Raw genomic sequence first — 26,541 nt, 5'->3', positions numbered from 1 at the left:
CATGTATCGAAGCCCTAGCCATACCCTTGTCTTGCTTCTAGAATATCACCAGTAAAACACCAAACCCGAGATTTAGATCTATCTACAAGACATTTCAATCTAGAGAATTTATTGAGTAACAAAAATTACCGTTTTTTTTTAAACTACTTAAAATACGGAAGGGATTAACTACAGACATTGAAATGGACAACAAGAGGAAGGCATTCGTGAAGGGGTACGACAAACTAGGGGATGGGCCGACAATTATTACAATTTTACATCAGCAACTTTCAAAAATTGGTGGACAATGGACATGTTTTCGAGGTCTAAGCCCGCCAACACTTCCCTAATTAAAAATTACCGTATGTTTCTCGAACTATCATTGCTTATCATTTCATGAAAAGGTAGTAAGGGAAGAGGCCCCAAAACGCGTAATAGAGAAAGCAATCGATGTAATTTCTGATTGGATGTACGAAACGACCGTTATTTCGTTAATTTCCAGTTCTAGCAGTTACTGCTAGAATAGACAATTTGAAAATTTAGGATAGCGAAACGAAAACGGTGTAGAAGTCCATTTCTAGTTCTAGCAATTGCTAGAAAATGAGAAATATAGAGAAAGATACAAAGTAAGAAAATGAAGCGGACCTGGGATTGAGCCCACGATCTCCTGCGTATGAGACAGAAGGAGTAGCCATATAACAACCAAGCTCGTTAATAATATGATATCAATTGTACACCGTGGTACAAGAACCGTGACTCCGTAAAGTGTTATACACGCCTGAGCCTACCAAACGAACTTGAAAAAAAAGATGTAAAATTTATAAAACAGAAAGCTTTCTCCACGTCTGGCAACCCTTGTGCGAGTTTGTGGTTTTGAAAAACATCTGCATAAATAATCCAAAGTGTCGAATCGAAGTGTGTTACACTACCTTGGATATGGGTTCGAAGTTCTCGCCTTCGCACGTCCGAGCCTTGCTCAGTAGTGTAAAGCAAGGGTAAGGAAAGAAGGTGGAAAATTGCCAAGGCTGGCTGGCTGACAAAGAAGACCAAGAACATTCCACCGGTCAGAAGACCACTGTTTTGTTTTGTATTATATTTCGAAGCTCTGTTCGTTTATAGCCAGTTCTCGATGTCTGCCAACAACCTCGCACCATGGACCTGACGTGGTCACCTCACAGCAGCCGGGAACGGTTCATCGTTCCTTGCGATTGAATGAGTAAGGAAGGAGGAAAATAAAATCTGATTCTTTAACACCCGAAAAACGGTTTATACTTCATTGGCGAAGCGCAAAGCAAGGTGATCTAAGTTCTTCGATTCATTTGTAGGAACACATCACAGAAAATAATGCACCTTTCCTGTATACACACCTTGGACGATCTCTCAAAAGAAAGTGTAGACGATCAGATACCGAACCTCTAGAAGAATGAAATGTAAAACGAGAATCGACAAAAAAGCGTAAAAAATACGATGATGACTACAATGATGAGGATGAGGTTCGAAAGATGATGGTGTATTGAAATGAGATAAATATTACAAACGATTTCTTTCCTTGGGCAGGTCTTTTCATCAGACTGTTTTTGTTGGTTCTTTTCATTCGCGATATTCTGCCTACCCTTCTTGACTTCGTTCCCTTCCACTGAAAATGTTTCCAAGAGAATATTTTTAATACTCCTCTTCAAGCCACCAAACAATATAAAATATGCTACTCATTCCAACACAACGTTTGCCATTTCGATATGCTGTGTTTATGTGCCTTTCTGTGTGGAAAGACTAGACGAAAAGGTATTAAATTCTGACTCAGTCGTCCCGAAAAACATCCCGAACCGAAATAACCGTCTCTCTTTCTTCAGCAAAATGTCATAACTCATGTCAAATGGTCACACGCGCGACCGTTCATCGTCAATCCCACGTTCGTTCGTTCGCACCGTGTAAGAAGCAGCATCATTTGTCATTGCATTCCCAGACAAAATGTCTAATCTTACACCAGCGAATCGTTGCTATTCAGTAGTATAGGATATTCCTAAAAACAAAACGTCTGGCTCTGACGTGAACTCTCGGGCCGAAAACGACGACGACGACAACCACGACAAGTTGACTCTTCTAAACTAAGTTGTTTGTTTGATCTGCGCTGATGCGCTGCTTCGAGTTTATTAATGTGGACCATATCTCGCAACAGTGTAGTGGATTATTTAGGGTTTTCTGCACAGTGTTTCGGGTGGAAAATGCTGGCGGTAAATGAGGTAGTGTGGGAAATAAGCAGATGTATTTTCTAATAGCAAAAAAACGGGCAACATAAGATTGAAATATACTACCGGAAATTCTACATAAAAAGGCATGATTGCTTCTCATTTTTGGTTACCTCACGTGTTCACGTGTCAAAATTCAAATCAGGACTTCTTCATTTGTACAAGAATAGTTGTTTTCAATATATCCCTAATTGAAAGAGATAATTTAAATTCGATGTTGCGATGAATAATTTACCCAAACAATTCGATATCATAGGAGACATTTTTCTTCGCTCATGATTTCTTCTTATATTTCTTCCGGATACGCAGATGTGCTTTTCTGTAGTGAGCGTTGTTTATGGATGTTCAGCTTATGCACTCGGAGCGAGCAACGCTTCATCTTCATCCTACGGTGTGAAATCCATGATCAACAAGTTCGGGGCACACAACACGTCCACTGACAGGCTGGGAACAGGAAAGATACCAGGACCAAGTGTCCCGAATTCGGGAGTAAATAAATTCCAAAAATCAACGTCAATTTGGCTAAAAATGCTTGAAAAATGTTGAATTTTTGTTTAATTTCTTAACTTGAACTCATTTGTATTCATTGTTAAGTTTATGCAATTTTTTTTTTTTTTTTTTTTTTTTCGCCGAAAACCTCTTTAATAAAGACAATAAAAAAAAAAAAATTTTTTTTCGAGAATATGTGTGTGTAACTTATTTTTAATATAGTTCTTATTGACTGAAGTTCACATTACTTCAATATTTATGAGCGCTTAACAGCTGTTCTAGAACACTGGTGTTACCATGCAGAACAGAATAATTATTCATTTGTAATCATCTTCAAAGAGCCTGTTCAAAGCCTGTTCACCTGAGATTTGTGTTTTAGACTACAGAAACATAAATTGATCTAGTGTTGAAAGATGGGGCGTTAACATTGTAAGTATTATGCCAATTATGCTTCGGAACAATGTTGCAGAATATATATATGGTAATTATTTCAAATTATTTTAATAATAATAATACGAAAAAAGTATTATCATACTATAATTTTATTAAAAACGAATAAAAAGAATCTTCATACTGTATAATAAACAATCGATACATGTTATTACCGACTTTCACATTAATAAATTTACCGAGGTATATAATTACACTACCGACAACAAGCTGTTGCGCCCGCGCACTGTGCTGTATCTACGAAAAGATACTTCGGTCGGCATGGGTGTCTTTTTTTCCAATTTAAATGCAAATTTTTCTCCTTGCCGAAATGAAATGCAATCCAGATGCAATTGGCATGCAATCATGTCAGAAGTATTCATACGGCAGGCAGACAGACAACCCACGGGTACCACATCCGGTGCGTCCAGGAAAAAAAGTCCCACTCACAGCTGCCGAGGCGATTACCGACCAATATCTGAAACTTTCAATGATTATCAAAAGCTCCGCATTCTGGATCCCGCTGTTTCGCGCGACGTTAAGACTTCTACTTTACGATAAATCGGTTCCGTAGCACTTCTCCCAACAGCATGTGATCAAATTAGTCACCTATGGTACACAGATGTGTTCAATTCCACTTCCAACGGCGGTGGATTGATTAAGCATCGCCAAACTGCGCGAATCAAGCTGTTACGGCAGCCCATCGGTAACAACGATTGATCGTTATCTGCAGTGTTGTGGCGAACGACGAACGTTGTCCAGGTTATTCTAGATCTGTTCTCACCTTTCTGGCCTGGCCTGGTAGGGCGTGAAAAGAATAGGGTACGTGTATTCTTGCCCCGAGAAACAAAATAAAACCTCGAGCCAGCCCATCATTAATCCTCGGTCGTTCATGTGCAATCACCATTTATCAATTTGATTTAATGAGCATTTTACACCACATTCGCGTACGCTTTTCAATTGCTATAATTTGATGCCCTGGACCACGGTGGAGATGAACGCGATGACTACGAAGACGACTGGCTAAGAATATGGCACAATCGGAGCATCCCTTCCTTTACAGCATGACGTTGACCTCTCGATCGCATGCGGTGCCATACCTAAACCGACATATGCACCGAGTACCAGCATCGGAACATGGAAACGTGCGGTTGGAAATCTGTGCGGTTTAACGGAATGGAGATCTTTTGCAGCGGATGTCTGAAGTTGAGGAAGTATTGCTCCCCCCTAAGGTGAGTGCAAGTGTAATGTGGAAAATCTTTTCATTCGGAATGAGTCAAAGCCAGGTGGTTGCACTTCACAATGAGGAGCACAAGGGAGGGTCTCATCTGTTGGAACTGGTAAAGTCATTTCAGTTGTTCCTTCATTTCGTGGTGTGGAAATCATCCTACGAAAACAGAGAAGGTGTTATATTGGATTATTGAACTTGTTTCATTCTCTCTGCACTCTCAGGGTAAATAGATCGCCTGATGATGTCCGATGTTGTGGGTATTTACTGTATATGCAGCGGAATGTCTCCGGTTGTGGGCAACCCTGAATAATTTTTTACACTTGATAGATACAATTAATGTGAGCCATGTCAAACTTGTAGTTTGACAGCATACGAAATCAGAGCCAACATCGAAGAGTATAAATGAAATTAGGTATATAAGAGTCTTCTCCATTCGGCTCGGTCCATGAATACACGTCGCCAACCACGCAGTCTACGGAGCGTCCGCAAGTCATCTTCCACCTGATTGATTCACCTTGCCCGCTGCGCACCTCGCCTTCTTGTGCCCGTCGGATCGTTGTCGAAAACCATTTTCATCGGGTTACCGTCCGACTTCTGGCCACCACAGTCGTCCGATTTTCGCAGTGTGAACGATGGATGGTTCTCCCAGCAGCTGATGCAACTCGTGGTTCATTCGCCTGCTCCACGTACCGTCCGCCATCTGCACCCCATTATAAAAGTGCACGTTGATCCTCCACCAGCATAGTCCAGGTCTCGTGTCCGTAGAGGACTACCGGTCTAATGAGCGTTTTGTAGATTGTCTGTTCGGTACGGCGGCAAACTCTATTCGATCGGAGCGTCTTGCGGAGTCCAAAGTACGTACGATTTCCTGCCACTATGCGTCTCCGAATTTCTCTGCTGGTGTCATTTTCGGCAGTCACCAGTGAGCCCAAGTACACAAATTCTTCTACCACCTCGATTTCGTCACCACCGATGCAAATTCACGGTGGGTGGCTCACATTGTCTTCTCTTGAACCTCTTCCTATCATGTACTTCGTCTTCGACGTGTTGATGACTAGTCCGATCCGCTTAGCTTCCCTCTTCAGTCTGATGTAGGCTTCCTCCATCTTCTCAAAGTTACGTGCCATAATATCTATGTCGTCGGCGAAGCCAAATAGCTGGACGGACTTATTGAAAATTGTATCACTCGTGTTAATCCCTGCTCTTCGTATTACCCCTTCCAAAGCGATGTTGAATAGCAGACACGAAAGACCATCACCTTGCCGTAACCCTCTGCTGGTTTCGAAGGGACTCGAGAATGCCCCTGAAACTCGAACTACGCACATCACCCGATCCATCGTCGCTTTGATCAACCGTGTCAGTTTATCCGGAAAACCGTGTTCGTGCATTAGCTGCCATAGCTGGTCCCGATCGATTGTATCATATGCGGCTTTGAAGTCGATGAATAGATGATGTGTGGGCACGTTGTATTCGCGGCATTTCTGCAGTACTTGGCGAATGGCGAACACCTGGTCCGTGGTGGAGCGTTCGCCCATAAAACCCACCTGGTACTGCCCCACGAACTCCCTTGCAGTTGGTGCTAGTCGACGACATAAAATTTGAGAGAGTACCTTGTAGGCGGCGTTCAGCAATGTGATTGCGCGGTAGTTGCTACAATCCAGCTTATCGCCCTTTTTGTAGATGGGACACACGACACCCTCCATCCACTCCTGCGGCAAAACTTCCTCCTCCCAAATCTTAGTAATGACCCAGTGCAGCGCTCTAGCCAGTGCCTCACCACCGTGTTTAAATAGCTCTCCTGGTAGTTGGTCAACCCCAGGGGCTTTGTTGTTCTTCAGCCGGCCAATCTTCTCCTGGATTTCCTGGAGATTCGGAGCCGGTAAGATTATGTCCTGCGCGCGTTCTCCCAGGTCCATCACCATACCGCCATCTTCGTCTGCCACATCGCCATTCAGGTGTTCTTCGTAGTGCTGCCGCCACCTTTGGATCACCTCACGCTCGTTCGTAAGAAGGTTCCCGTTTATGTCCTTACACATATCAGGCTGTGGCACGTGGCCCTTACGTGAACGGTTTAACTTCTCATAGAACTTTCGTGTGTTATTAGCGCGGTACAGTTGCTCCGTCTCTTCACGGTCTCGATCTTCCTGCTGGCGCTTTTTCCTCCGAAAAATCGAGTTTTGTTTGTTCCGCGCCCGTTTATATCGTGCCTCGTTCGCCCTCGTGCGATGTTGCAGCAATCTCGCCCATGCTGCATTCTTCTCTTCTACTAACTGCTCACATTCGCCGTCATACCAGTCGTTTCTCTGATCCGGGGGCACCGTGCCAAGTGCAGCGGTTGCGGTACTACCAATGGCGGATCAAATATCTCTCCAGCCATCTTCAAGAGACGCTGCGCCTAGCTGCTCTTCCGTTGGGAGTGCCACTTCCAGCTGCTGCGCGTATTCTTGGGCTAGTCTAGCGTCTTGTAGCCGCCCAATGTTAAGCCGCGGTGTCCGACTTCGACGCGTGTTGTACACCGTTGAGAGTTTTGAGCGCAGGCATACTGCAACGAGGTAGTGGTCGGATTCAATATTCGCACTGCGGTAAGTGCGGACGTTCGTGATGTCGGAGAAGAATTTACCGTCGATTAGAACGTGGTCGATTTGGTTTTCCGTTTCTTGGTTAGGTGATCTCCATGTGGCCTTGTGGATATTTTTGCGGGGAAAGAAGGTGCTTCGGACTACCATTCCGCGGGAGGTTGCGAAGTTCATGCATCGTTGGCCGTTGTCATTCGATACGGTGTGCAGACTATTCGGTCCGATGACCGGTCTATACATTTCCTCCCTTCCTACCTGTGCGTTCATGTCACCGATGACGATTTTGACGTCCCGCAGTGGGCATCCATCGTATGTCTGCTCCAGCTGTGCGTAGAACGCTTCTTTCTCGTCGTCGGGTCTCCCTTCGTGTGGGCAGTGCACGTTGATGATGCTATAGTTGAAGAAACGGCCTTTAATCCTCAGCTTGCACATCCTTGCGTTGATTGGCTGCCACTCAAGCACGCGTTGGCGCATCTTACCCAGCACTATGAAGCCGGTTCCCAGCTCGTTGGTGGTGCCACAGCTTTGGTAGAAGGTAGCCGCTCGATGCCCGCTTTTCCACACTTTCTGTCCTGTCCAGCAAATCTCCTGCAGCGCCACGACGTCGAAGTTTCGGGGATGTAATTCATCGTAGATCATCCTGTCGCAACCTGCGAAGCCTAGCGACTTGCAATTCCATGTTCCAAGCGTCCAATCGTGATCCTGTATTCGTCGCCTAGGTCTTTGCCGATTATATCTAGTCGCATTATCTCTTATATTGTTCGTAATGATTGGTTTTCTAGGCGGCTTATTGGGCCTGCGCAAACCTCCTGTCTCGTCGGAGGGCCGTCGTGTCAGGGCTGTTTAGCGTCCCACCTAACACCAGGAACGGGCAATACCTGCTGATGTTAATATTCTCAAAACAAAACAACCAATAAATTGCTGTAGTATTTTTTTTTCTTCAAAAATGAATTTGCTGCACAAATGCAGAAGGCTTGTAGACGAAGGGAACGAACGCAATATTAAACTATTAAAATCGCTTGTACGATTCTAATAATAAGTTGGTTTATTTATAAATGCGGTTACTGAATAAGTGATTCTCGTTTTTTCATAATACACTGGTAAAAGAAAAATTCGGAAAATCATGCACTAAATACATAGGATTTGAAGTAATAACCTTGTATATTAACCTAATCCTCAGAAACTTCCTTTGATAATGAATTACTAATCATGCATCCAACGTGGAACCAAATGATTTATTACCAGTTTGAGATAGAAGTACTAAATCCGATTCCGATTCTTCTTTATAAAAATACGCATACCAAACGTCAAGAACATCACTTTCTTGCTGCACTAGTTAACCATTTATTAGTCTACATCTCGTTAAATTCAACATCGCTGCTGCAAAAAAACAACGCGTACCAGCTTGGTCTCGATTGCGACCGAGCATCACGCCGTGCAGTCGTCTTCGTCGTAGTCGTTCGGCAAAAATAGATCGCACAGATAGACGACACAAATTATCTGTAAAACCTACCAACCTGCCCACTTCACTCCACATTCAGATTTTTCGTTAAAAATACCATTTCGTGCTAGGGTTTGTGGCGTAAAGCGTAAAGTTCTACTTTCAACTAGTCTATGTCTATGTAATTTTCGACCAGACTTGGCATCATTAAGACGTGATCAACGTCGTCGTCGCTGTCGTCTCTCGTCGCAGGATTGCGAAATAAATTTAGAGTCACTACTTTCTCTGTATGGCATCCGAGATAAGCAGATGAAACCTTTGAGAAAATGATCATCAGTTTTAGAACTGAACAAGTCGATCATTGCCGTTACGTCTATATGTCTCTGATAGCAGATTTAGATCGCTAACGTTGTTGACAAAAAGCGAAAATTTTTCCGTTTGTTGGGAGGATGCTTGGTTTTAGGGTTGAATGGGATATCGGTAGTAAACAGACCGATAGAGACGTACTAGCCAAGACAGACAGAGTGGTGTCGATGGTGGTGTGCGGCGACCAATGCAGTGGCGGCCGGTTGGTCGGGTCGCAGAGTTAGATATATTTCTCGGTTCTAAAATGTCTAGCTTGGATCTCGCTCAAGGATTTCCGACCGATGGCGAACAGATCTATTTAGACTGCGTTGCGCGATGTGGACTTACTGTGTTTGATTATTTAATCCTGTACGATCGTTGTTATTTCGGTTTAACACGGTGAAACTAATTGGAACAGGATGTTCCCTTTTGGATTTGTTTCTTTTCGATTTATTTTCTATATAAACATTATTTGCATGTAAATGAAAAATTTACTCTATGCCATGCAAATGTTGATATGGTCTAGCAGTAAATTTGTGGAGAAATTATAAATTTGTTTTCAATAAACGGACAATTAAACTTGCCGTCTCCAGAATGACAATCCAATTCGAATTGTAAGAAATTTTTTTTTGCAAATTATCGTGGGTTTAGTTTGTTAGTTCACCGCAGTTTTTTTTTTGAAGTGACATATTTATTCTGCAATAAATAAAAACAACCTCTTGATTGTTTCTTTGCTGGTGATAACGAGAACGATCATAATCGATTAGATACTATATTCCGATTTGAAGAAAGTCCAAATATGCTCTTACCATTACCATTGGCTTGATTATCAACATCTCTTGATTCTGCAAAGATAATTAGAAAAACAGAAATATTGTTATTATTTAAGTAAATAAAATAAAAATTTGACTGTTTTATTTTATATAAAAGCAAACAACGAAGGTAAACCCGTTATATTCGTTATCACTTTGTATGATCGACGAATATGATAACATTGCCTTGCCAGTTAGCCAACACGAAGATAATATTCGGATGCAATCACTACACCAGTGGCGTAACCAGAAAATTGGTCGGGGGGGTCTTCTAAAAATTTTGTCTTCGTTGGGAGGTTTATGTCCAAAACCACCCGTGGCTACGCCACTGCACTACACACCATTCAATGAATTCTAAGAACTTTTTTTTTCAAATAAGTGTAACTTTATTTGAGCTTGAAATTTGAAACGGCTCATACTCTCTCCATCCAGATTTCGATCAACTGACGTTACTACAAGATATATCGCAATCTATTCCTTCCGCATGGGTACATTAGTTGACCAAAATAGTTTTAATTAAGAGCATAATCGCTATTCCATAAACCAAGGTCAGAATCAATTAGGCCCATTTGAAAAACAATACTAGAATTTTGCAAAAAAAATATTTAAGCTCTTTTAGTGGAATGTCATAAGACGAATTTAGTACATTCCATTTCATTTCACCACGTTTTGTAATCTTTGCAGATACGTATTTCGACCTCAACTGTGAGGCCGTCTTCAATGTCTGCAAAAATCGTGGGGTAATTAAATGAAAAGTAGTAAACTCGTCTTATGACAGTTCCTAGAATTGTAAAAAATTGCGGCACAACTAAACATCAAGATTTCAGTCGACCGGAATAAGAATTGTGCTAGCAGTAAGAATGATCGGTGTTTCACATCTCCTCACTTTTTCGTGCCTACGTTCAGTGATTTTAAGATTCATTCACAATGGTGGAGTGCCTACATACAAACCTATGATGCCATCCATTCATCTGCTACTATACTGCCGTTCTACGCACAATTGCCCCATGTTGTTTGATGAAAAATTTAAAACTCGAGTCAATTTGTCGCACCAAAAAAAAAGAAGTTGTCGTATGATGATAATGGATACTGAAAAAATGTTTACATAAGTAGTAACCGTATTATGCTTTGGAAAAGTGTTGCCTACGCTCATTACAATTGAAAAGTATTAATAAAATTTTCAGAATCAATCGGTTCTGGAGTTAGTGGGACAATTTGACACGCGTTTAATATTTTTTAACAAAGGCAACATGAGACAGTTAGGCGTAGAACGGCGGTATAGCCCTGTGTCAATGACTTATTTATACTAAGTTCATGACAAAAGTCTCCCAACAGAACTGGGCTAGTAGGGCTGGACTTCGAGCTTTGGTAGGGCCTGCTTGCGAATACATAGAAGCTCAACAAAGCCCAAACCCTGCCACATCCTAGGCAACCCTAGCATCATAATTAGGACTGATTCACTATGAGTGATAGAAACTTCTTTATAATATGTGTGCTCGGGAAGCCCCACAACTCGCTTTGGGCTGGAGAGGGGTCGCTATGCCCTTAGACATAGTCTCTGTTGCTCCAGGTGATGCATTATTAACATGATGCTTGAACCATACTCAAGGTGGAGTGGCAAGCAAGCAAAGGGATCATCTAGAAACGCGGTGTAGATGAAAACGACGTGTGGTGCCGAAGGATAAATCACGAGCTCACTCAACGAGCTCAAAAAGAGGAAGGATACGATGGGCAGGTCATGCTGCAAGAATGCCAGACAGCAACCCTGCAAAGATGCTGTTCGCTTCCTGGCCGGTTGGAACAAAGAGGCGTAAATCGCAGCGCAGGTCATCCAATTTTTTTTTCTTCCCAAGCAGCACAAGTCAGACAAAAAAGGTTGCAGCAACTTGATTGTGACTGAATCTGGTCACATATGAGTTGCAGTAACCTATGTGGAACATGCGTGCTACTAGGGTTCTTTATTAAAGAGGCTTTCAGCTCTTGGCATCAGGTCATCCAAGAAATCCCTGGAGTATATGCCTTAAGGTCCAGACGCGTAACCAACGGTCTGTTATCCTTTTTTTTAAAGGTTCATGTCCTATTTGATTTATGAAACCAAACAGGATACGCTTTCAATAAATGTTCCGTTGCGGGAAGTATATGCCATAAGGCCTACAAGCGTAACTCAGGGACAGTTTTCTCATCACAAAATGGTTTATACTAGGGGAAGAGGTTCGGTTGTGGGCACCCTTTTGTCTGTGGTCCATAACTTTGGCCCTAGTTGATCTTATGCCGACATTTGTATACCAATGGAAATCTAGACTACAGGGTGCGGCAAAAAATAATGCGAAAATGTTTAAACTTGAATATTGTGTTAATTCGAGTAGCTAGTGACTAATTTATGTTGAAAGTATATTTGCTTATGTTTACTTTCAAATGCTGCACCGAGAAATTATAATTATTGTAAATATTACGAATTTCTAAAAATAGCATAGCATAGCATAGCATAGCATAGCATAGCATGTGATTGTACAAATCGTGGGTGGCTATACAATGCTCAATTGAGCAATCTACTGTATATTGTCGCAAATTGGTACTTGGGATTAGTACCTTTTCCTATACAGTAGCGGTTGTATACCTGGCCACGTCCTTACAATCACGGAAGGAAGGGAAGGAATGTTAGTTCAACATCTACTAGTGAAGATGCAGGGAACCCATACTACCTTCATAGATGTCTCGGGAAGGAAAATTTGTGTTAGTGGGTAAGGTGAATAATAGGGAGCTCTATTCGACAATATAGAGCGTTTGTCAATAATAGTATATACTGAAAAAAATATTAAAATATATTCATCAATTTACTTACGAACCGTCCAAAGGAGGACAAAGTATCCTGGATTTTACAAACATACATTATATACAAAACACGTTCAACCTCACACTTATTCACTGAACATTAAAATCAGAACCAAAAACTCGGATTTTACTAATGTTCTAAATCCTATCTGAAACACGTCCGATCACGCACCAATTGTTTACTCACTCGGCCGCGCGAACTATCTGCTTACTGAGCAGAAACACGACAAAACAGGCACTGACGGCAGCGCAATGCAGAACACAATATTTCGGCAAATCGCGCGATCGTTCTGCCGTCCGAAACAAGAGCCAACATGCACTGAACTCTTGAATTACAAATTTCTAAAAATGTACGCAAAAGAATTGGTTACTAGTTTGTTGCTCGCCCAGAAGACGCCGAATGAGAATACTATGGTGGTAGGATGTCTTTTGGCCACAGTTTATCGCCTTAAAACATCTTTGCAGGATGGGTCTAAGCAGCGGAAGCCAAACGTGATCAAATCGGCTCGTGGAAAGATTACTCGCAACCTGGTGCGTTCTATCAAAAGAATTACCAAGGAAGTTTAAATTTCTGAGAAATCTATGCGAGATCCATCAAAGAAGACTTGCATGTACCTTCCAGAGCTTGAGTGAAACACCACTTCATTACGGACCGGGTATAGAAACTACGGGTGATTCGTTCGAAAAGATTGCTTTCCTTGTTGAAGAAGAAAAAAAATATAATCCTGTTCTCAGACGCGAAAAGCTTTTCAGCATCGATGCTGCGCCAACGGCCGCACGGACCAGTTCATTTCACCGAAAAAAAATGTGGATGTTCTGGAGAAAATTAAGTTTAAATTCCAAACCAATCCGGCTGATGTCATGATGTTTGGCTTGGTGGCCACAACGGTTTGAAACTGCCGCCTGTTTTCATTCATGTTGGGTTTCAAATCAATACCGAATTATTTATCCATTTTTTAAAAGATCAAGTGCTTCCCTGGGTGAAGGCCAAATTCTCCTACGGCGTTGTCCTACGGCATGATGGAGCGCCATGTCACACGTCCAATCGACCCAACAATGGCAGAAGAACAAAATGAAGTTTTGGTCGAAAGATTTGTGGCCCCCTAGCAGTCCGGATTTTAATCCGTTGGGTTATATGATCGGGGCGTATGCTGAAGTACGAGCCTGCAAATCATCGCACCCTTGTGTGAAGACCCTAACGTAAGCTTTACATGCACATGGCAGTCGATGTCGGAGGACTGTAGGTTTGAAAGGGGTGTTTTTTTGCTTCGGCGTCGTCTTGAAGATATTATTAATCAAAATAGAGCACATATTCAGTAAATTTGTTTAAAAGGGCCTTATAATGATAGCTGAACTCGAAAATGTTGATATTATTGCTTGGAGAACAAATTTTCGCATTATTTTCTGCCGCACCCTGTAATAAGCTTACTACTAGCGAAAAAAATAGTTTGATTTCAACGCTTTGAAAAAAATATTGACAATTTTGAAAATTTGACATTTTTGGACATTTCAATTTTGTGGTTCGGTTGTGGGCACTCTTGAAAAGTTAGCTAAAAATAAAGAAGCATGAACAGGAACCACGCAGATTTAAAGAAAAGGAATAATTTATTCAGTGCCAGGAGGCACTAAAAAAATCAGATCAATCCACCTAGCAGTGATGATCCTCCATCGGTGCATTAGGGAGGATATTGAAAAAAAAAAAACACATAAGAAAAGTCTAAAATAGCACTTTAGGTACAGTGACCTGCATAGCCCACTTGCCGTTTTTTATACAAAATTGTCAACTTTGGAGATCTAGATCTCGATTGCGTGTGAATCAATTTTGCTGAAAATTTGACCAGAGCTCAGATATAACTTGAATTTTACCACACCTGAGTTTCATCCATATTGATTCATAACGTAAAAAACTATCGCGGTAATGTAATGTAACACGTGGGAATATAACGGATAGAAATCAAGCATGCCCGTATATTTTTGCATAGTTTCAAATCTAGGGAACCTTCGTCAACATGATTGTTTTATCTTGATTACCATCCCAGTGCACACTGAACAGTGTTCAGAGTTCAAAACCTAGAAAACTAAGGCACGCTCTTGGCTCATGTTCTGTTCAGGATGCATCTCTGCATTCCTGTTCTATTAGACCACCAGCTCCAACTCGCCTAAAAAAAACTGGAGCATTTTAGACCTACATCAAAATGAACATATCTAGACCAACATTTGAAAAGGGCGTAACAGCCAAAATTTATTTCTTCTGATTCTTCGTCTACATATATAGCTATATATGTGGACGAAGAATCAGAAGGAATAAATTTTGGCTGTTACGCCCTTTTCAAATGTTGGTCTAGATATGTACAAAAATCCGGCCAATGAAATTTCGAACGATAATTCTTTCGAAAATCTGCGAGTTAATAGCAAGATGTGTCGCAACAGTTGATCAAATTACTATGAAGCTTTTAGTTTTCGCTACTCAATATAATTCTGCCACAGAAAGGGGTCCTTGTTTCGCAGAACTTATATCTAAATAGATATAAATAAAGTTGAAGATTAGGGGTCTCCAGTAGCCTTGCAAGCAAAGGTGTAGGACTGCCAATACGGAGATGGCGAGTTCGATTCTCGGTCCGGTCTAGGAAGTTTTCGATTCTTTGGGCATAGTGTATTCATTGTACTTACCACACAAGATACATTCTCAATACTCATGCAACAATGGCGGGCATAGAAAAGTTTTCAATTAATAACTGAGGAAATGCTTATAGAATTCTAAGTCAAAAAGCAGGCCAAGTTCCAGTTGCAATGTAGAGCCATTGAACAGGAAGAAGGAGAAGAAAAAGAAGAGGAAAGTTGAGGATTAAGAACGAACATATCTCCAAGCAACATTCTGGTTTTATGCGGGGTTTATAGAAGTCATGTGGAGCAAATAATGGGTTCCAAAGCTGGGAACCGGCTTCATAGTGCTGGGAAAGATGCACCAACGCGTGATTGGGTGGCAGCCAATCAACGCAAGGATGTGCAAGCTGAGGATAAAAGGCCGATTATTTAACATATCGCCCACACGAAGGGAGACCCGACGACGAGAAAGAAGCGTTCTATGCACAGCTGGAGCAGACATACGATGGATGCCCACTGCGGGACGTCAAAATCGTCATCGGTGACATGAACGCTCAGGTAGGAAGGGAGGAAATGTATAGACCGGTCATCGGACCGGATAGTCTACATACCGTATTGAACGACAACGGCCAACGATGCATAAACTTTGCAGCCTCCCACGGAATGGTAGTCCGAAGCACTTTCTTCCCCCGCAAGAATATACACAAGGCCACATGAAATTCTTCTCCGACATCACGAACGTACGCACTTACCGCAGTGCGAATATTGAAAGCAACCACTACCTCGTTGCAGTACGTCTGCGCTCAAAACTCTCGACGTTGTAGAACACGCGTCAGAGTAGTCCGCCGCGGCTAAACATTGGGCGGCTACAAGACGGTAGACTAGCCCAAGACTTCGCGCAGCAGCTGGAAGTATAGGATAGATAAAAGAACAAGAAAAAAGAAGACAGAAGAGGAAAAACAAAATAAGCCAGAAATAATAGCAAAAAAAAGAAAGAAAAAATAATTCAAAAAGAAAGACTGAACAAAGACAAGAAATAGAAATATAGAAGGAGAAAATAGTAAAACTAAGAAAAATCAGAGTTATCAGAGAATGAAAGAGAAATTAAGAAAGTAGGTTGTAACGGTATTGAAGTGAGATGAATATAAATGAAAAATAAAAAAAATGAAGGAAAAGTAAAAAGAAAATTATTATGACGATTGGCAGAAGCAACAGCCTAACTAATATTCTGCCCAAGAAATAAGCACTCAACTTAACGAAGCTCTGGGCTTTTTATAACATTGATATGCTGTTTTTGAAATCTGATCACTGACATAACGACTGAGAAATATGTTGCACATTACATGAATTACACATAGACATTAGATAATAAGACATTGGCACAATTTACCGGATTGACTCGAATATCGTTATAAAATAATATGGTTTGAATGGTGTATAAATTAAAGATATTTTTTTATTCTCAACATAGTTTCATTTACAGAGGCATCATGTATTTAAACTCGTCTCACTGAAACCACTTTTGGATTTACAAATGTATTATTTCGTATAATATTTCGTTCCGCTCGTTATTTATACTCACGCTCATTCATAAAATTTCACTGCAATATCCTTCCTCCGTGATTGGAAGGGCAGGTTCATGATGTGGGTTTGTAAAAACAAACCCAGCAATCAGCAGAATGGTGATGGTGAATCGGCGGCAGTGTGTAGGATTGTATTGTATTTAGTGCTCGAGATATAACGCTCCTGATCCGATTGATGTTAAGTACCAAAGTTCAAATATTGTTTTTGTTATTTAAAAAAGTCCTTGAAAATATCAAAATCCTGAACCACTAAGCTCATTAAATTCATTGAAGCCGCAAATTTCAAGAATCAATCTCCGAAATGCGAACCAGGTATTCCAACGCTCAGCATGTACCAAAGAACGCCTACGCGAACCAAGTCAACGTGCGTGTGCCTTGGTTGTTGTTGTGTTCAAGTTGGCACGGCAAAAATGCACAGCTGGTCGACTATGACAGCCCAGAAACGAATTCACCAAACTGGAAGATGTATTGAAACAGTCGACCCACCCGACATGTTTCTTATGTGCATCTACTCCGCCGCCGCGATCGCAACGCCTAGCGGCACACTTCGAACAGCTATCGGCGAACGACGAAGATGATGGCCTAATATATTAAGAATACTTAAATGCCGTTTGAGGACGCCCCCAAAGTATGGGGGCTGCTAAGAAGAGAAGGGTTACACCCCCACAATCTACATCTGCTGGCTAAATGTACCATGCGACAAGCTACACGAGCGCTCAATCGCATGGCACGCTAAACGTTCATCTTCATTGCTTGATGGGATTGGAATTGCATGGCACTCGCGGTATCTGCCTGATGGTGGAAGATAAATCGCATTTCTATATGGGCGACCGGAAAAAGTGGTGTGTCAGTTGCCCACACAGTTGGATCTGTGCCCCCACGACAATGGGGTTTGGCGATCATTGACACAAGGTGGGGAATTACAGGCATCAACTTTATCAGAAGTTCAATAGCTTTACAGTAGGGCAATTCAAATTTCAAAAATGTTCGAAAATTCCAACTCCCATGTGTCTATTAGCATCATTTTGGTAATATAGGAGTCCTGGCAAAATTTCAGGCAATTCCATGGCCATTTAGGGGTGGCGCGAAGTCAATTTATGTTTATATGGAAATTTGTATGGGAAAAACTTAAAATTTATTCTAGTTCCCCTACAACTGTCTATTTGTGATGAATTCAAATAAACATCCCCAACCTCCATTTTTGGAATCTATTTGAGCTCAACCAGTGGATAACTCATTATTTTAATTTATATTTCCACTGCTACGTTGAGACTAATTACACCATTTTAGCCATTTATATCATATTCACACTGTCAATAGACCAGTTCAATCCACTCATAACTAATGTGTTATCCAGAGGTCTCATTTATATAGATTCCAAAAAGGGATGTTGGGGATGTTTATTTGAATTCATCACAAATAGACAGTTGTAGGGAGACTTGAATAAATTTTAAGTTTTTCCCATACAAATTTCCATATAAACATAAATTGACTTCGCGCCACCCCTAAATGGCCACCGAATTGCCTGAAGTTTTGCCAGGACTCCTATATTACCAAAATGATGCTAATAGACATATGGGAGTTGGAATTTTCGAACATTTTTGAAATTTGAACTGCCCTACTTTACAGTCAATAATTAATGTGAATTTCTGCGGGATATTATACTATTCAATATCCCAATGGCCCAACTTGTTTTTCATCCACTCGAAATCCTTCGACAATTGATTTGGTTTTAACGGATTCAAGTCAGCTGTGTGGCCAATTGGTAACTCATGCTGACTTTGACTCTGATCACCTTCCTGTGACATTTGAAATCTCACAAGAAGCCATTTATAATCCAATCAGCTCTACTTTCAATTATCATAGAGCTGATTGGGATTTATATAAAACGTATATCGATAGGAATTTTGATGTTGATATTCCTCTCGATACCAAAAATGATATTGATAATGCTCTCGTATCTTTGACAAATTTAATTGTCGAAGCCAGAGGCATTGCAATTCCTAAATGTGAAATTAAATTCAACTCCATTATTATTGACGACGATCTTCAGCTACTGATCCGTCTTAAAAATGTGAGAAGAAGGCAATACCAAAGAACTCGTGATCCCGCGTTGAAAGTTATTTGGCGAGATTTGCAAAATGAAATTAAAAAACGTTTCGCTATTCTGAGAAATACCAACTTTGAGAATAATGTCTCGAAGTTGGATCCCAGTTCGAAACCCTTTTGGAAATAAACGAAAATTCTTAAAAAACCTCAAAAGCCAATTCCAGCGCTTAAAGAGGGAAGTAAAATTTTATTAACAAATGGCGAAAAGGCTCAAAACTTGCTCAGCAGTTCGAGAGTTCCCATAATTTTAGTCTAGGTCTCACTAGTCCAATTGAGGATCAGGTTACACGAAGCTTCGAAGACATTCTCAACCAAGATAATGTTTTGACCCTTCGTTGGGAACTAATTTGGATGAAGTGAGATCTATTACTAGAAAATTTAAAAATATGAAAGCCCCGGGTGATGATGGTATTTTCTACATACTTATTAAAAACTTCCTGAGAGCTCTTTGTCCTTTTTGGTTAATTTATTTAACAAATGTTTTCAATTGGCATACTTTCCTGATAAATGGAAAACGCCAAAGTTGTTCCAATTTTGAAGCCGGACAAAATCCAGCTGAGGCTTCTAGTTATTGCCCAATCAGTTTGCTTTCTTCAATAAGCAAACTGTTTGAAAAGATTATTTTAAATAGAATGATGGTTCATATTAATGACAATTCTATTTTTGCTGATGAGCAATTTGGTTTTCGCCATGGGCATTCAACCACTCATCAGTTATTAAGAGTTACGAACTTAATTCGGCTCAACAAATCTGAAGGATATTCGACTGGAGTTGCTCTTCTTGATATAGAGAAAGCATTTGACAGTGTTTGGCATGAAGGTTTGATTGTAAAATTGATGAATTTTAATTTTCCTCTGTACATTATTAAACTGATCCAAAATTATTTATCAGATCGCTCACTGCAGGTAAACTATCAGAATTCTAAATCTGATAGATTACCTGTAAGAGCTGGTGTTCCCAAGGCAGCATACTGGGGCCCATTTTGTATAACATTTTACTTCTGACTTACCTGATTTACCACCAGGGTGTCAAAATCTTTGTTTGCAGATGACACGGGTCTCTCAGCCAAAGGGCGTAGCCTTCGTGTCATTTGTAGTAGATTGCAAAAAGTTTGGATATTTTCTCCATTTACTTGCAAAATGGAAAATTTCCCCGAATGCTTCCAAAACTCAGCTTATAATTTTCCCACATAAGCCGAGAGCGTCTTATTTGAAACCTGCTAGCAGACATATTGCCACTATGAATGGGGTGCCAATTAATTGGTCTAGCGAAGCTAAATATTTAGGACTTCTGCTAGATCAAAATTAACTTTAAAAATCACATTGAAGGCCTTCAAGCCAAATGTAACAAATATATTAAGTGTCTATATCCACTTATAAACAGAAAATCAAAACTTTGTCTTAAGAACAAACTTTTGATTTACAAACAAATTTTTAGACCTGCCATGTTGTATGCTGTGCCAATATGGACTAGTTGCTGCAATACCAGAAAGAAGGCACTGCAAAGGATTCAAAATAAAATTTTGAAAATGATTCTGAAGTTGCCTCCGTGGTATAGTACCAATGAACTTCATAGAATTTCTAATATTGAGACATTGCAACAAATGTCCAACAAAATAATTTCCAATTTTAGACAAAAATCGTTGCAATCTTCTATTGCAACGATTAACTCCTTGTACCCTTAGTATAAAATAGGTTAAGATTAGTTTAAGTTTAAAACATTGTAATTCCTACATGGTTCAATTCATCCAGAGGAAAAATTCTAACTGCCAGAGGCAATTGAAATGTATTAATAATAACTAAAAAAAAAAATAACATAACAAATAAGGATGATAGTGTTAAGAAAACACGGAACACCTAGTCTAAGAGATGAATGCATGTATTAGATAATTAGCAAATAAAATAAAAAAAAAAAAAATGTGAATTTTAAATTCTACGGATAGTGCACTTTCAGTGGAAATTATTGGATCATAATTGGATAAACGGTATGAGGCTTTTGGGAAAACTACATATTGGAAAATCCTGGATCTCACTAAGATTGAAAGCCCCACTTCACATTATATTATTTTTTGCATCACCTCTACGCAAGAACGTTTCTAAGAACGTCGCCCCATTCTCCAGCTCTAATTAGCTCCAATTTTTCAGAACCCATCACTTAGAAACGAAATAAATTTGACACCATTAAGTGCATTCCGCAATAAACGCCTTTCTGCAGAATTTATTCCTCGTTTACCATCAAAAGTACCGACCAGCGAGTACCATCATGAGCGGACGGGTGTGGTAAAATAACAAACCGACTGTAGCGTGATTCTTCACGGCTTAAGTGTTGTTCCATTATTCCGGCGAGTGCATCCTTTCTTACCGGCTCACTACTCCTGCGAACCGAAGTCAAAAAAGTGCAGTTCGATGTTTCCTACGCTGCCAGTCAGCGCGTTGAAGCCGTCTTGAGCATCGTGTGAAGCTCGAAGTGTCGGGCGCATAAATTAGAATAAAGTTTATGGGCTATGTTTCTTAATTCGTCGCGTTACCGCTTAATTGGATTATCCGTGGATTAAATCGAAACACGCAACGTGAAGATCATGATCGGGCCCGGCCTGGCACTGCTGTGTGGTTCTCGTCCATGCAGGCAAAAGATCTTTTCCGCTAAATCTGTCCGGTATCCATCATTTTCAATTTCGTCGCAGGTGCGTGAAATTCTCGACGTTTTTCTTGGTGCACAAAATGAGGCAGACATCATCGTACAGTGCGAGACAAAAATGTATTTTTACTCTAGGGGTCAACATCGTTTACTCAGTTTTGTACTGACTGTGTTACATGTAGGTTCTTGCGTTTAACTTTAATTCTTAACTTTAGGATAAAAGTCGTTTTCATCATAAAGATCATAATCCTTAAGAAAAGTTAGCCTCTTATGAGTTTGAAAATGTACATTTTCGTCTGATACTGTTCATTGCAGAAAATAAATTTATATTAAGATGAATTTCCACTAAAACTTCTCGAGAAGCGGGACGTTGCTCCTGGATGACACGGATCTTCCTGCTTTCTGCCTGCAACCCGGCAGCACTCGCTGGAAAAATAATGACGGAAACCCTTTTTACGCTCTCGTCCAGTTGCGTTCGTTCATCACGCCATTGCCGTTGCATTAACTCGCGCACAACATTGTGTCACATTCGCTTAGGTAATTGAAAGCGTGAAATGATTTATTGGGGCACTTGCACCCGCTCGCGGTCAGAAGACGACCGGAGAATCAGAGGAGCATTCCTGTTCAGCCGGTCGGCTATAGAGGGGCATGTCGTGTTCGCGCAGATACGAGACCCCAGATAGCCAATAGCGGTGTCCATCGAAAGATTGCAAATGCAAATAAATCAATTAAATTATGGTGTGGTTTGGGTTCGAAGCACATGCATGGCCAATGTATGCACATGCGAATACTGAGGCATGTGGTACTTTTAATGAAGTAAGTTTTGACACTATCAAATCGACTGTCACAATCGTTAAACTGTGATGATGGTCTTAGGGGTCGTACACTAATTACGTAAGCACTTATTGGGAGAGGGGGGTCTTTCTTACGCTCCATGTAAACAAAAAAATATTTGTATGGGAAAAATCTTACATGGGGGGAGGGGGTGTTGAAAAACCCAGAAAATTTGCTTACGTAATTAGTGTACGGCCTCTTACTCACGATGGCAAACAATCATTTCAAGCGATGTTATCTTAAATCGTCTTCAGATTGTTTATAAAGTTAACCCAAATTACACACTTAGTTTTTATTTCTGCAGCTCGGGAAAATCCGTACAGCCGTTTGCGTATCAAAATAAAAATAAAAACTGATATCCCAGCAAAAATTACGTTTGACAGGTGGTTTCGGCCAATTATTCATTTCAGCAATTTTGACAGAAATCTGGGCAAAAAAACATGTTTGCCTTTGCCGGGGCTCGGGTGTGTGAATTGGGTGAAGATTGAACATATCTGATTTTTCTCCTTCTCCTTCTTCTTCTTCAATGCTGCCGTAATCTGAAAAAGTGACGTATACGCCATTTTCCAAAAATGGTGTTAACGAGTACTACTCATCGAGCTCTTTAACAGAAAAATGGAAAACATGCCTGTTGTAAAATGGCCGTTATGTCACTTTTCCAGATTACGGCAGAATGGCTCTACATTCCAACTGGAACTTGGTCTGCTTTTCAACTTTTCTTAACAGCGCGCTTTCTAAGCCAAGTTACCATTTTTACATTCGTATATTATAAGGTTAACATGAAATACTCGATTTTCAACTCGAAAATTTCCTAGACCGGGCCAGGAATCAAACCCAGCCACTTTCTGGCTTTGTAGCCATGTATCTTACCACACGTCTGAAGAAGGCCACTGAAAAATAAACTTACAGGGTGTTCAATGAGTTCGAATACACTTTCAAAAAATGTTTAAAAAATGAGATTAAATTATTTCTTTTCCCGGTTCCATTTCATTGGTAGTTTATAAGGAACGTTTGTAACATTTTTTTGAAATGACCTCTGTTTTGTACTTCTTCACGAGATTCAAACGTTTCTAACACCCATCGCAAGCGGCACGCACGGTTTGCATGGGCATTTCGTTCCAGATTTTGAGAATTATGTCTTGAACTGGTTCAAGTTACTGACCTTGCATTCGTACAGCTTTAATATAATAAAGGACCATACAAGAAAGTTAAAAGGGTTCAAATCCGGGAAGCTGGGAGGTCGCAAAGTTTTGTCCAAAAGTCGTTGAAATTGTCGCCATATCTGACTTAAATTGCATTTTCCGTGTATAAACCCGAGCAGGAGCGACGACCTCGATAACAGAAATTAGTATGAACTAGCATTGCATAAAAAATACCAAAAAACAATACCAAAAACTTATATGAAGAATACTTGAGGCGTAACATGCTTAGGTATTTCAATACCATAATAAGAATTGGTTATGCATTTGATATTGAAATTCAATTCAATAACTGAGTATGTTATGGCTCAAGTATTGTGAATATTAGTTTTTGGTATTATTCCTTTGGTATTTTACCTCTTAAGCAGGGCTAGTTCATAACAGAGTATGGCATCAATAACAGAATTAGGTATCATTCAGCCAATTTCTCCTGCTCGGGAAGGGTTATCGTCCTATTAGAACACGTAGGACTCTTCTCCGTCTTAGCACCGGGCCACTGGGGGCATTAATTGTCCCCAAAACATCAGTTTTGTAGTACGCCGCAATGATTTTGACCTTCAAAAACGGCTATTTACGATGCCCCCCCACCCATTTTCATCGCGCGTAATAAACAAACAACGAGTGACATAATGTCAACATCACACATATCCGTTAGCGATTATGTACCGCTAACGCTGACACCAATACTAATACAGAATATGCACATTGGGCTTACAAACACAATGATCAAACATTTGTATTCGAACTTATTGAACACCCTGTATTTTATTTAATTTACAACAAAATTGTTTACCAGAATTTCTATTAAATTTATTTAGTTTTTACATTATCCATGACCTCCGCTCAACTACTGCATCGTTTATTTCGTAATATCTGGGACACCGCAACTTCCCCGGTCGACTGAATGCAAGGTATCTTAGTAAAGGTGCCCAAAAAGGGTGATCTGACTGTATGCGATAACTGGCGAGGCATTATGTTGCTGTGTAGCAGTAGCCGGGCAACCAGTGGAGAATGAAAGTGAAAGTGAAAGTTTCCAATATCTTGGTAGCCAAATGGCGTCAGAGGGCGGTAGCAAGATCGACATAGGCGCACGGATCAAGAAAGCAAGGGCCTTTGCGAGTTTAAGAAATATCTGGAAAAACAGGCAAATAAGTGAACGCACCAAAATACGAATTTTCAACTCTAACGTGAAATCTGTGCTGTTGTACGCTAGCGAAACAAGGTGTGTATCATTGGAGAACACTCAACGGCTGCAGGTGTTCATTAACAGATTTCTGCTGTATATAATTCGGGCCTGGTGGCCTCACAACTGGATCTCAAACAACGAGCTCCATCGTCGTTGTCACCAGAGGCCGATAGCAACAGAAAATCGGGATCGGAAGTGGGGCTGGGACGGCCACACTCTACGTAGGAGCGGAAACGAAATTTGTAAACAAGCATTAGACTGGAACCCAGCGGGACATCGCAGCAGAGGCAGACCCAGAGGCTCATGGCGGCGAAGCCTCGATAAAGAAATAAAAGAAGTCGACCGAAATCTAACCTAACAACAGGTTGAAGCGATAGGGTAAATGATATATTTTGGACATGTACATATTTTGGACAAGCCTGAGCTTCTTCGATCAATATTAGATAATGTGTAGGGAATTTTTTATCGAAAGTACGATCATTGCATACTTTTACCTCAACTCTAGCGGCTTCTGATGAGAATTCACAAATCAACTATTATTTATCTTTAAAATTATCTAAAATGTAAAGCTTTCTACCAAAGTGCCTGCTGGACGCCAGTATGCAGGAGAACATGCATTATAGGACTCTTCGTAACATGCACCTAAAACACGTTTAAATTGGTTCAAACGGCAATCTTGAGGTCCTGCGGCCAAAGTTTGATTGTAATTGAGATACTAACATATTCCAATCGCTTAACATGAACTTGAGACGGATGAAAAAGGAGTGACCAAAATGAAGTTATGTTTTTATTCATCAGACATTTATTGGTCACCCCATGTACAGTACATGGATGAACTATTAATTGCCAACTTTCAGGCTGTTTTCAATGATATCGATAAGATTGCGAAACAATGTTAATTACTGGTTTAATCTATGGTAGTTAAGCAAATAAATGCATTTAAATGAATGTGGATACGTGTAGGTAAGTCATACTATTGAGATCTGTAGGAGGCCATTTTTAAATTAGGAGAAAATGACTCTGTCCAAAATATATGCATTTTCCATGTCGAAATTATATATTTGATGTCCAAAAAGAAAATATTTCAGTTCGCTGTATATCACAGTTTACACCTAGTAAACGTAATTTACTCAAAAATTGGGCAATGGAGACACAAGACTAATCATAGGTTATGTATTTGGATGAACCTAGTGGTTTTCAATTGGTTTATACTATTCAATCTCGATATATTTTCTAATGAATGTCCTGCGCTTGTCCAAGATACATCATTTACCCTAGCCGGGCAACGCTCAAGATGGAGATCTTTCAAGTCGGCCCTTTGCACCACCGGATCCATAAGTAAGTAAGTAAGTTTTACATAATTTAATAATTTTAAATCACCTCTGATGCAAGCCATGTGCAACAAATCGATGCATATAGCAATGAAAACATCACCTATATGTTGCAAGTGAGCAAAGGTGAAAAACAGCTTTTCTTTGTTGCTTGTTGTTTTCTTTTGGAGTTACGTGCCCCTGGAATCATCATGTAGTTTTATAAATGGATTTCAAAGTAATTCAGCTTAAGGCAATAATGGTGCATATGATCGCTTCTTTAAAAATAGATACTTGCTCGGATACAGGGAATGTGGGAATGGTGTGATCCCTACTTTAAGGGCCGCAAGGTACCCAGCATCAAATGCAGTCGTGCACACGCTGCACACTAGAGTGATTCAAATTTTGACTTTTTCGCTCCTCTATGGTTAAACGATGACATTTGCTGTTTTATTAATCCTCCTAAATTTTTAGCTGATTTGGATGTAACTAGACTGAGCACGCGCAGTTTTAAGTTTGTATGAAAATTACTATGAAAACTGTCACTTTTGTGGAAAACCGTTCCGCAACGTTGTTCATTAAGCTCTAAAAATATATGACTTTGTTGGCTACATAGAAAATGTTGCAATGAATCTGATCGTCTTTGTTGCGAAACGATTCTATGCTTGTAAGAAAAGTTATTAGGGAAATACTGAATCG

General features: G+C 40.4%; 1 protein-coding gene across 3 annotated transcripts in view; it reads right to left on the bottom strand.

The window, feature by feature from the left end:
* Positions 1–26,541, bottom strand: part of LOC134213296 (bone morphogenetic protein receptor type-1B) — a 601,077-nt gene that overhangs the window by 76,376 nt on the left and 498,160 nt on the right. The window contains exon 2 of one of the 3 annotated variants that reach the window (XM_062692235.1): positions 9,552–9,581. The exons of 1 other annotated variant lie outside the window; for it this stretch is intronic. In XM_062692235.1, coding sequence (XP_062548219.1) covers positions 9,552–9,581 — 30 coding nt within the window. Of the gene's footprint in view, positions 1–9,545; positions 9,582–26,541 lie in introns of all 3 variants that reach the window. One more of the 3 variants, XM_062692234.1, reaches the window with a different exon arrangement.

This window comes from Armigeres subalbatus, chromosome 2, assembly GCF_024139115.2.
Source record: "Armigeres subalbatus isolate Guangzhou_Male chromosome 2, GZ_Asu_2, whole genome shotgun sequence".
Taxonomy (NCBI): Eukaryota; Metazoa; Arthropoda; class Insecta; order Diptera; family Culicidae; genus Armigeres; species Armigeres subalbatus.
The sequence above is the reverse complement of the archived record's forward strand: the minus strand, read 5'-3'. Positions and strand labels throughout refer to the sequence as shown.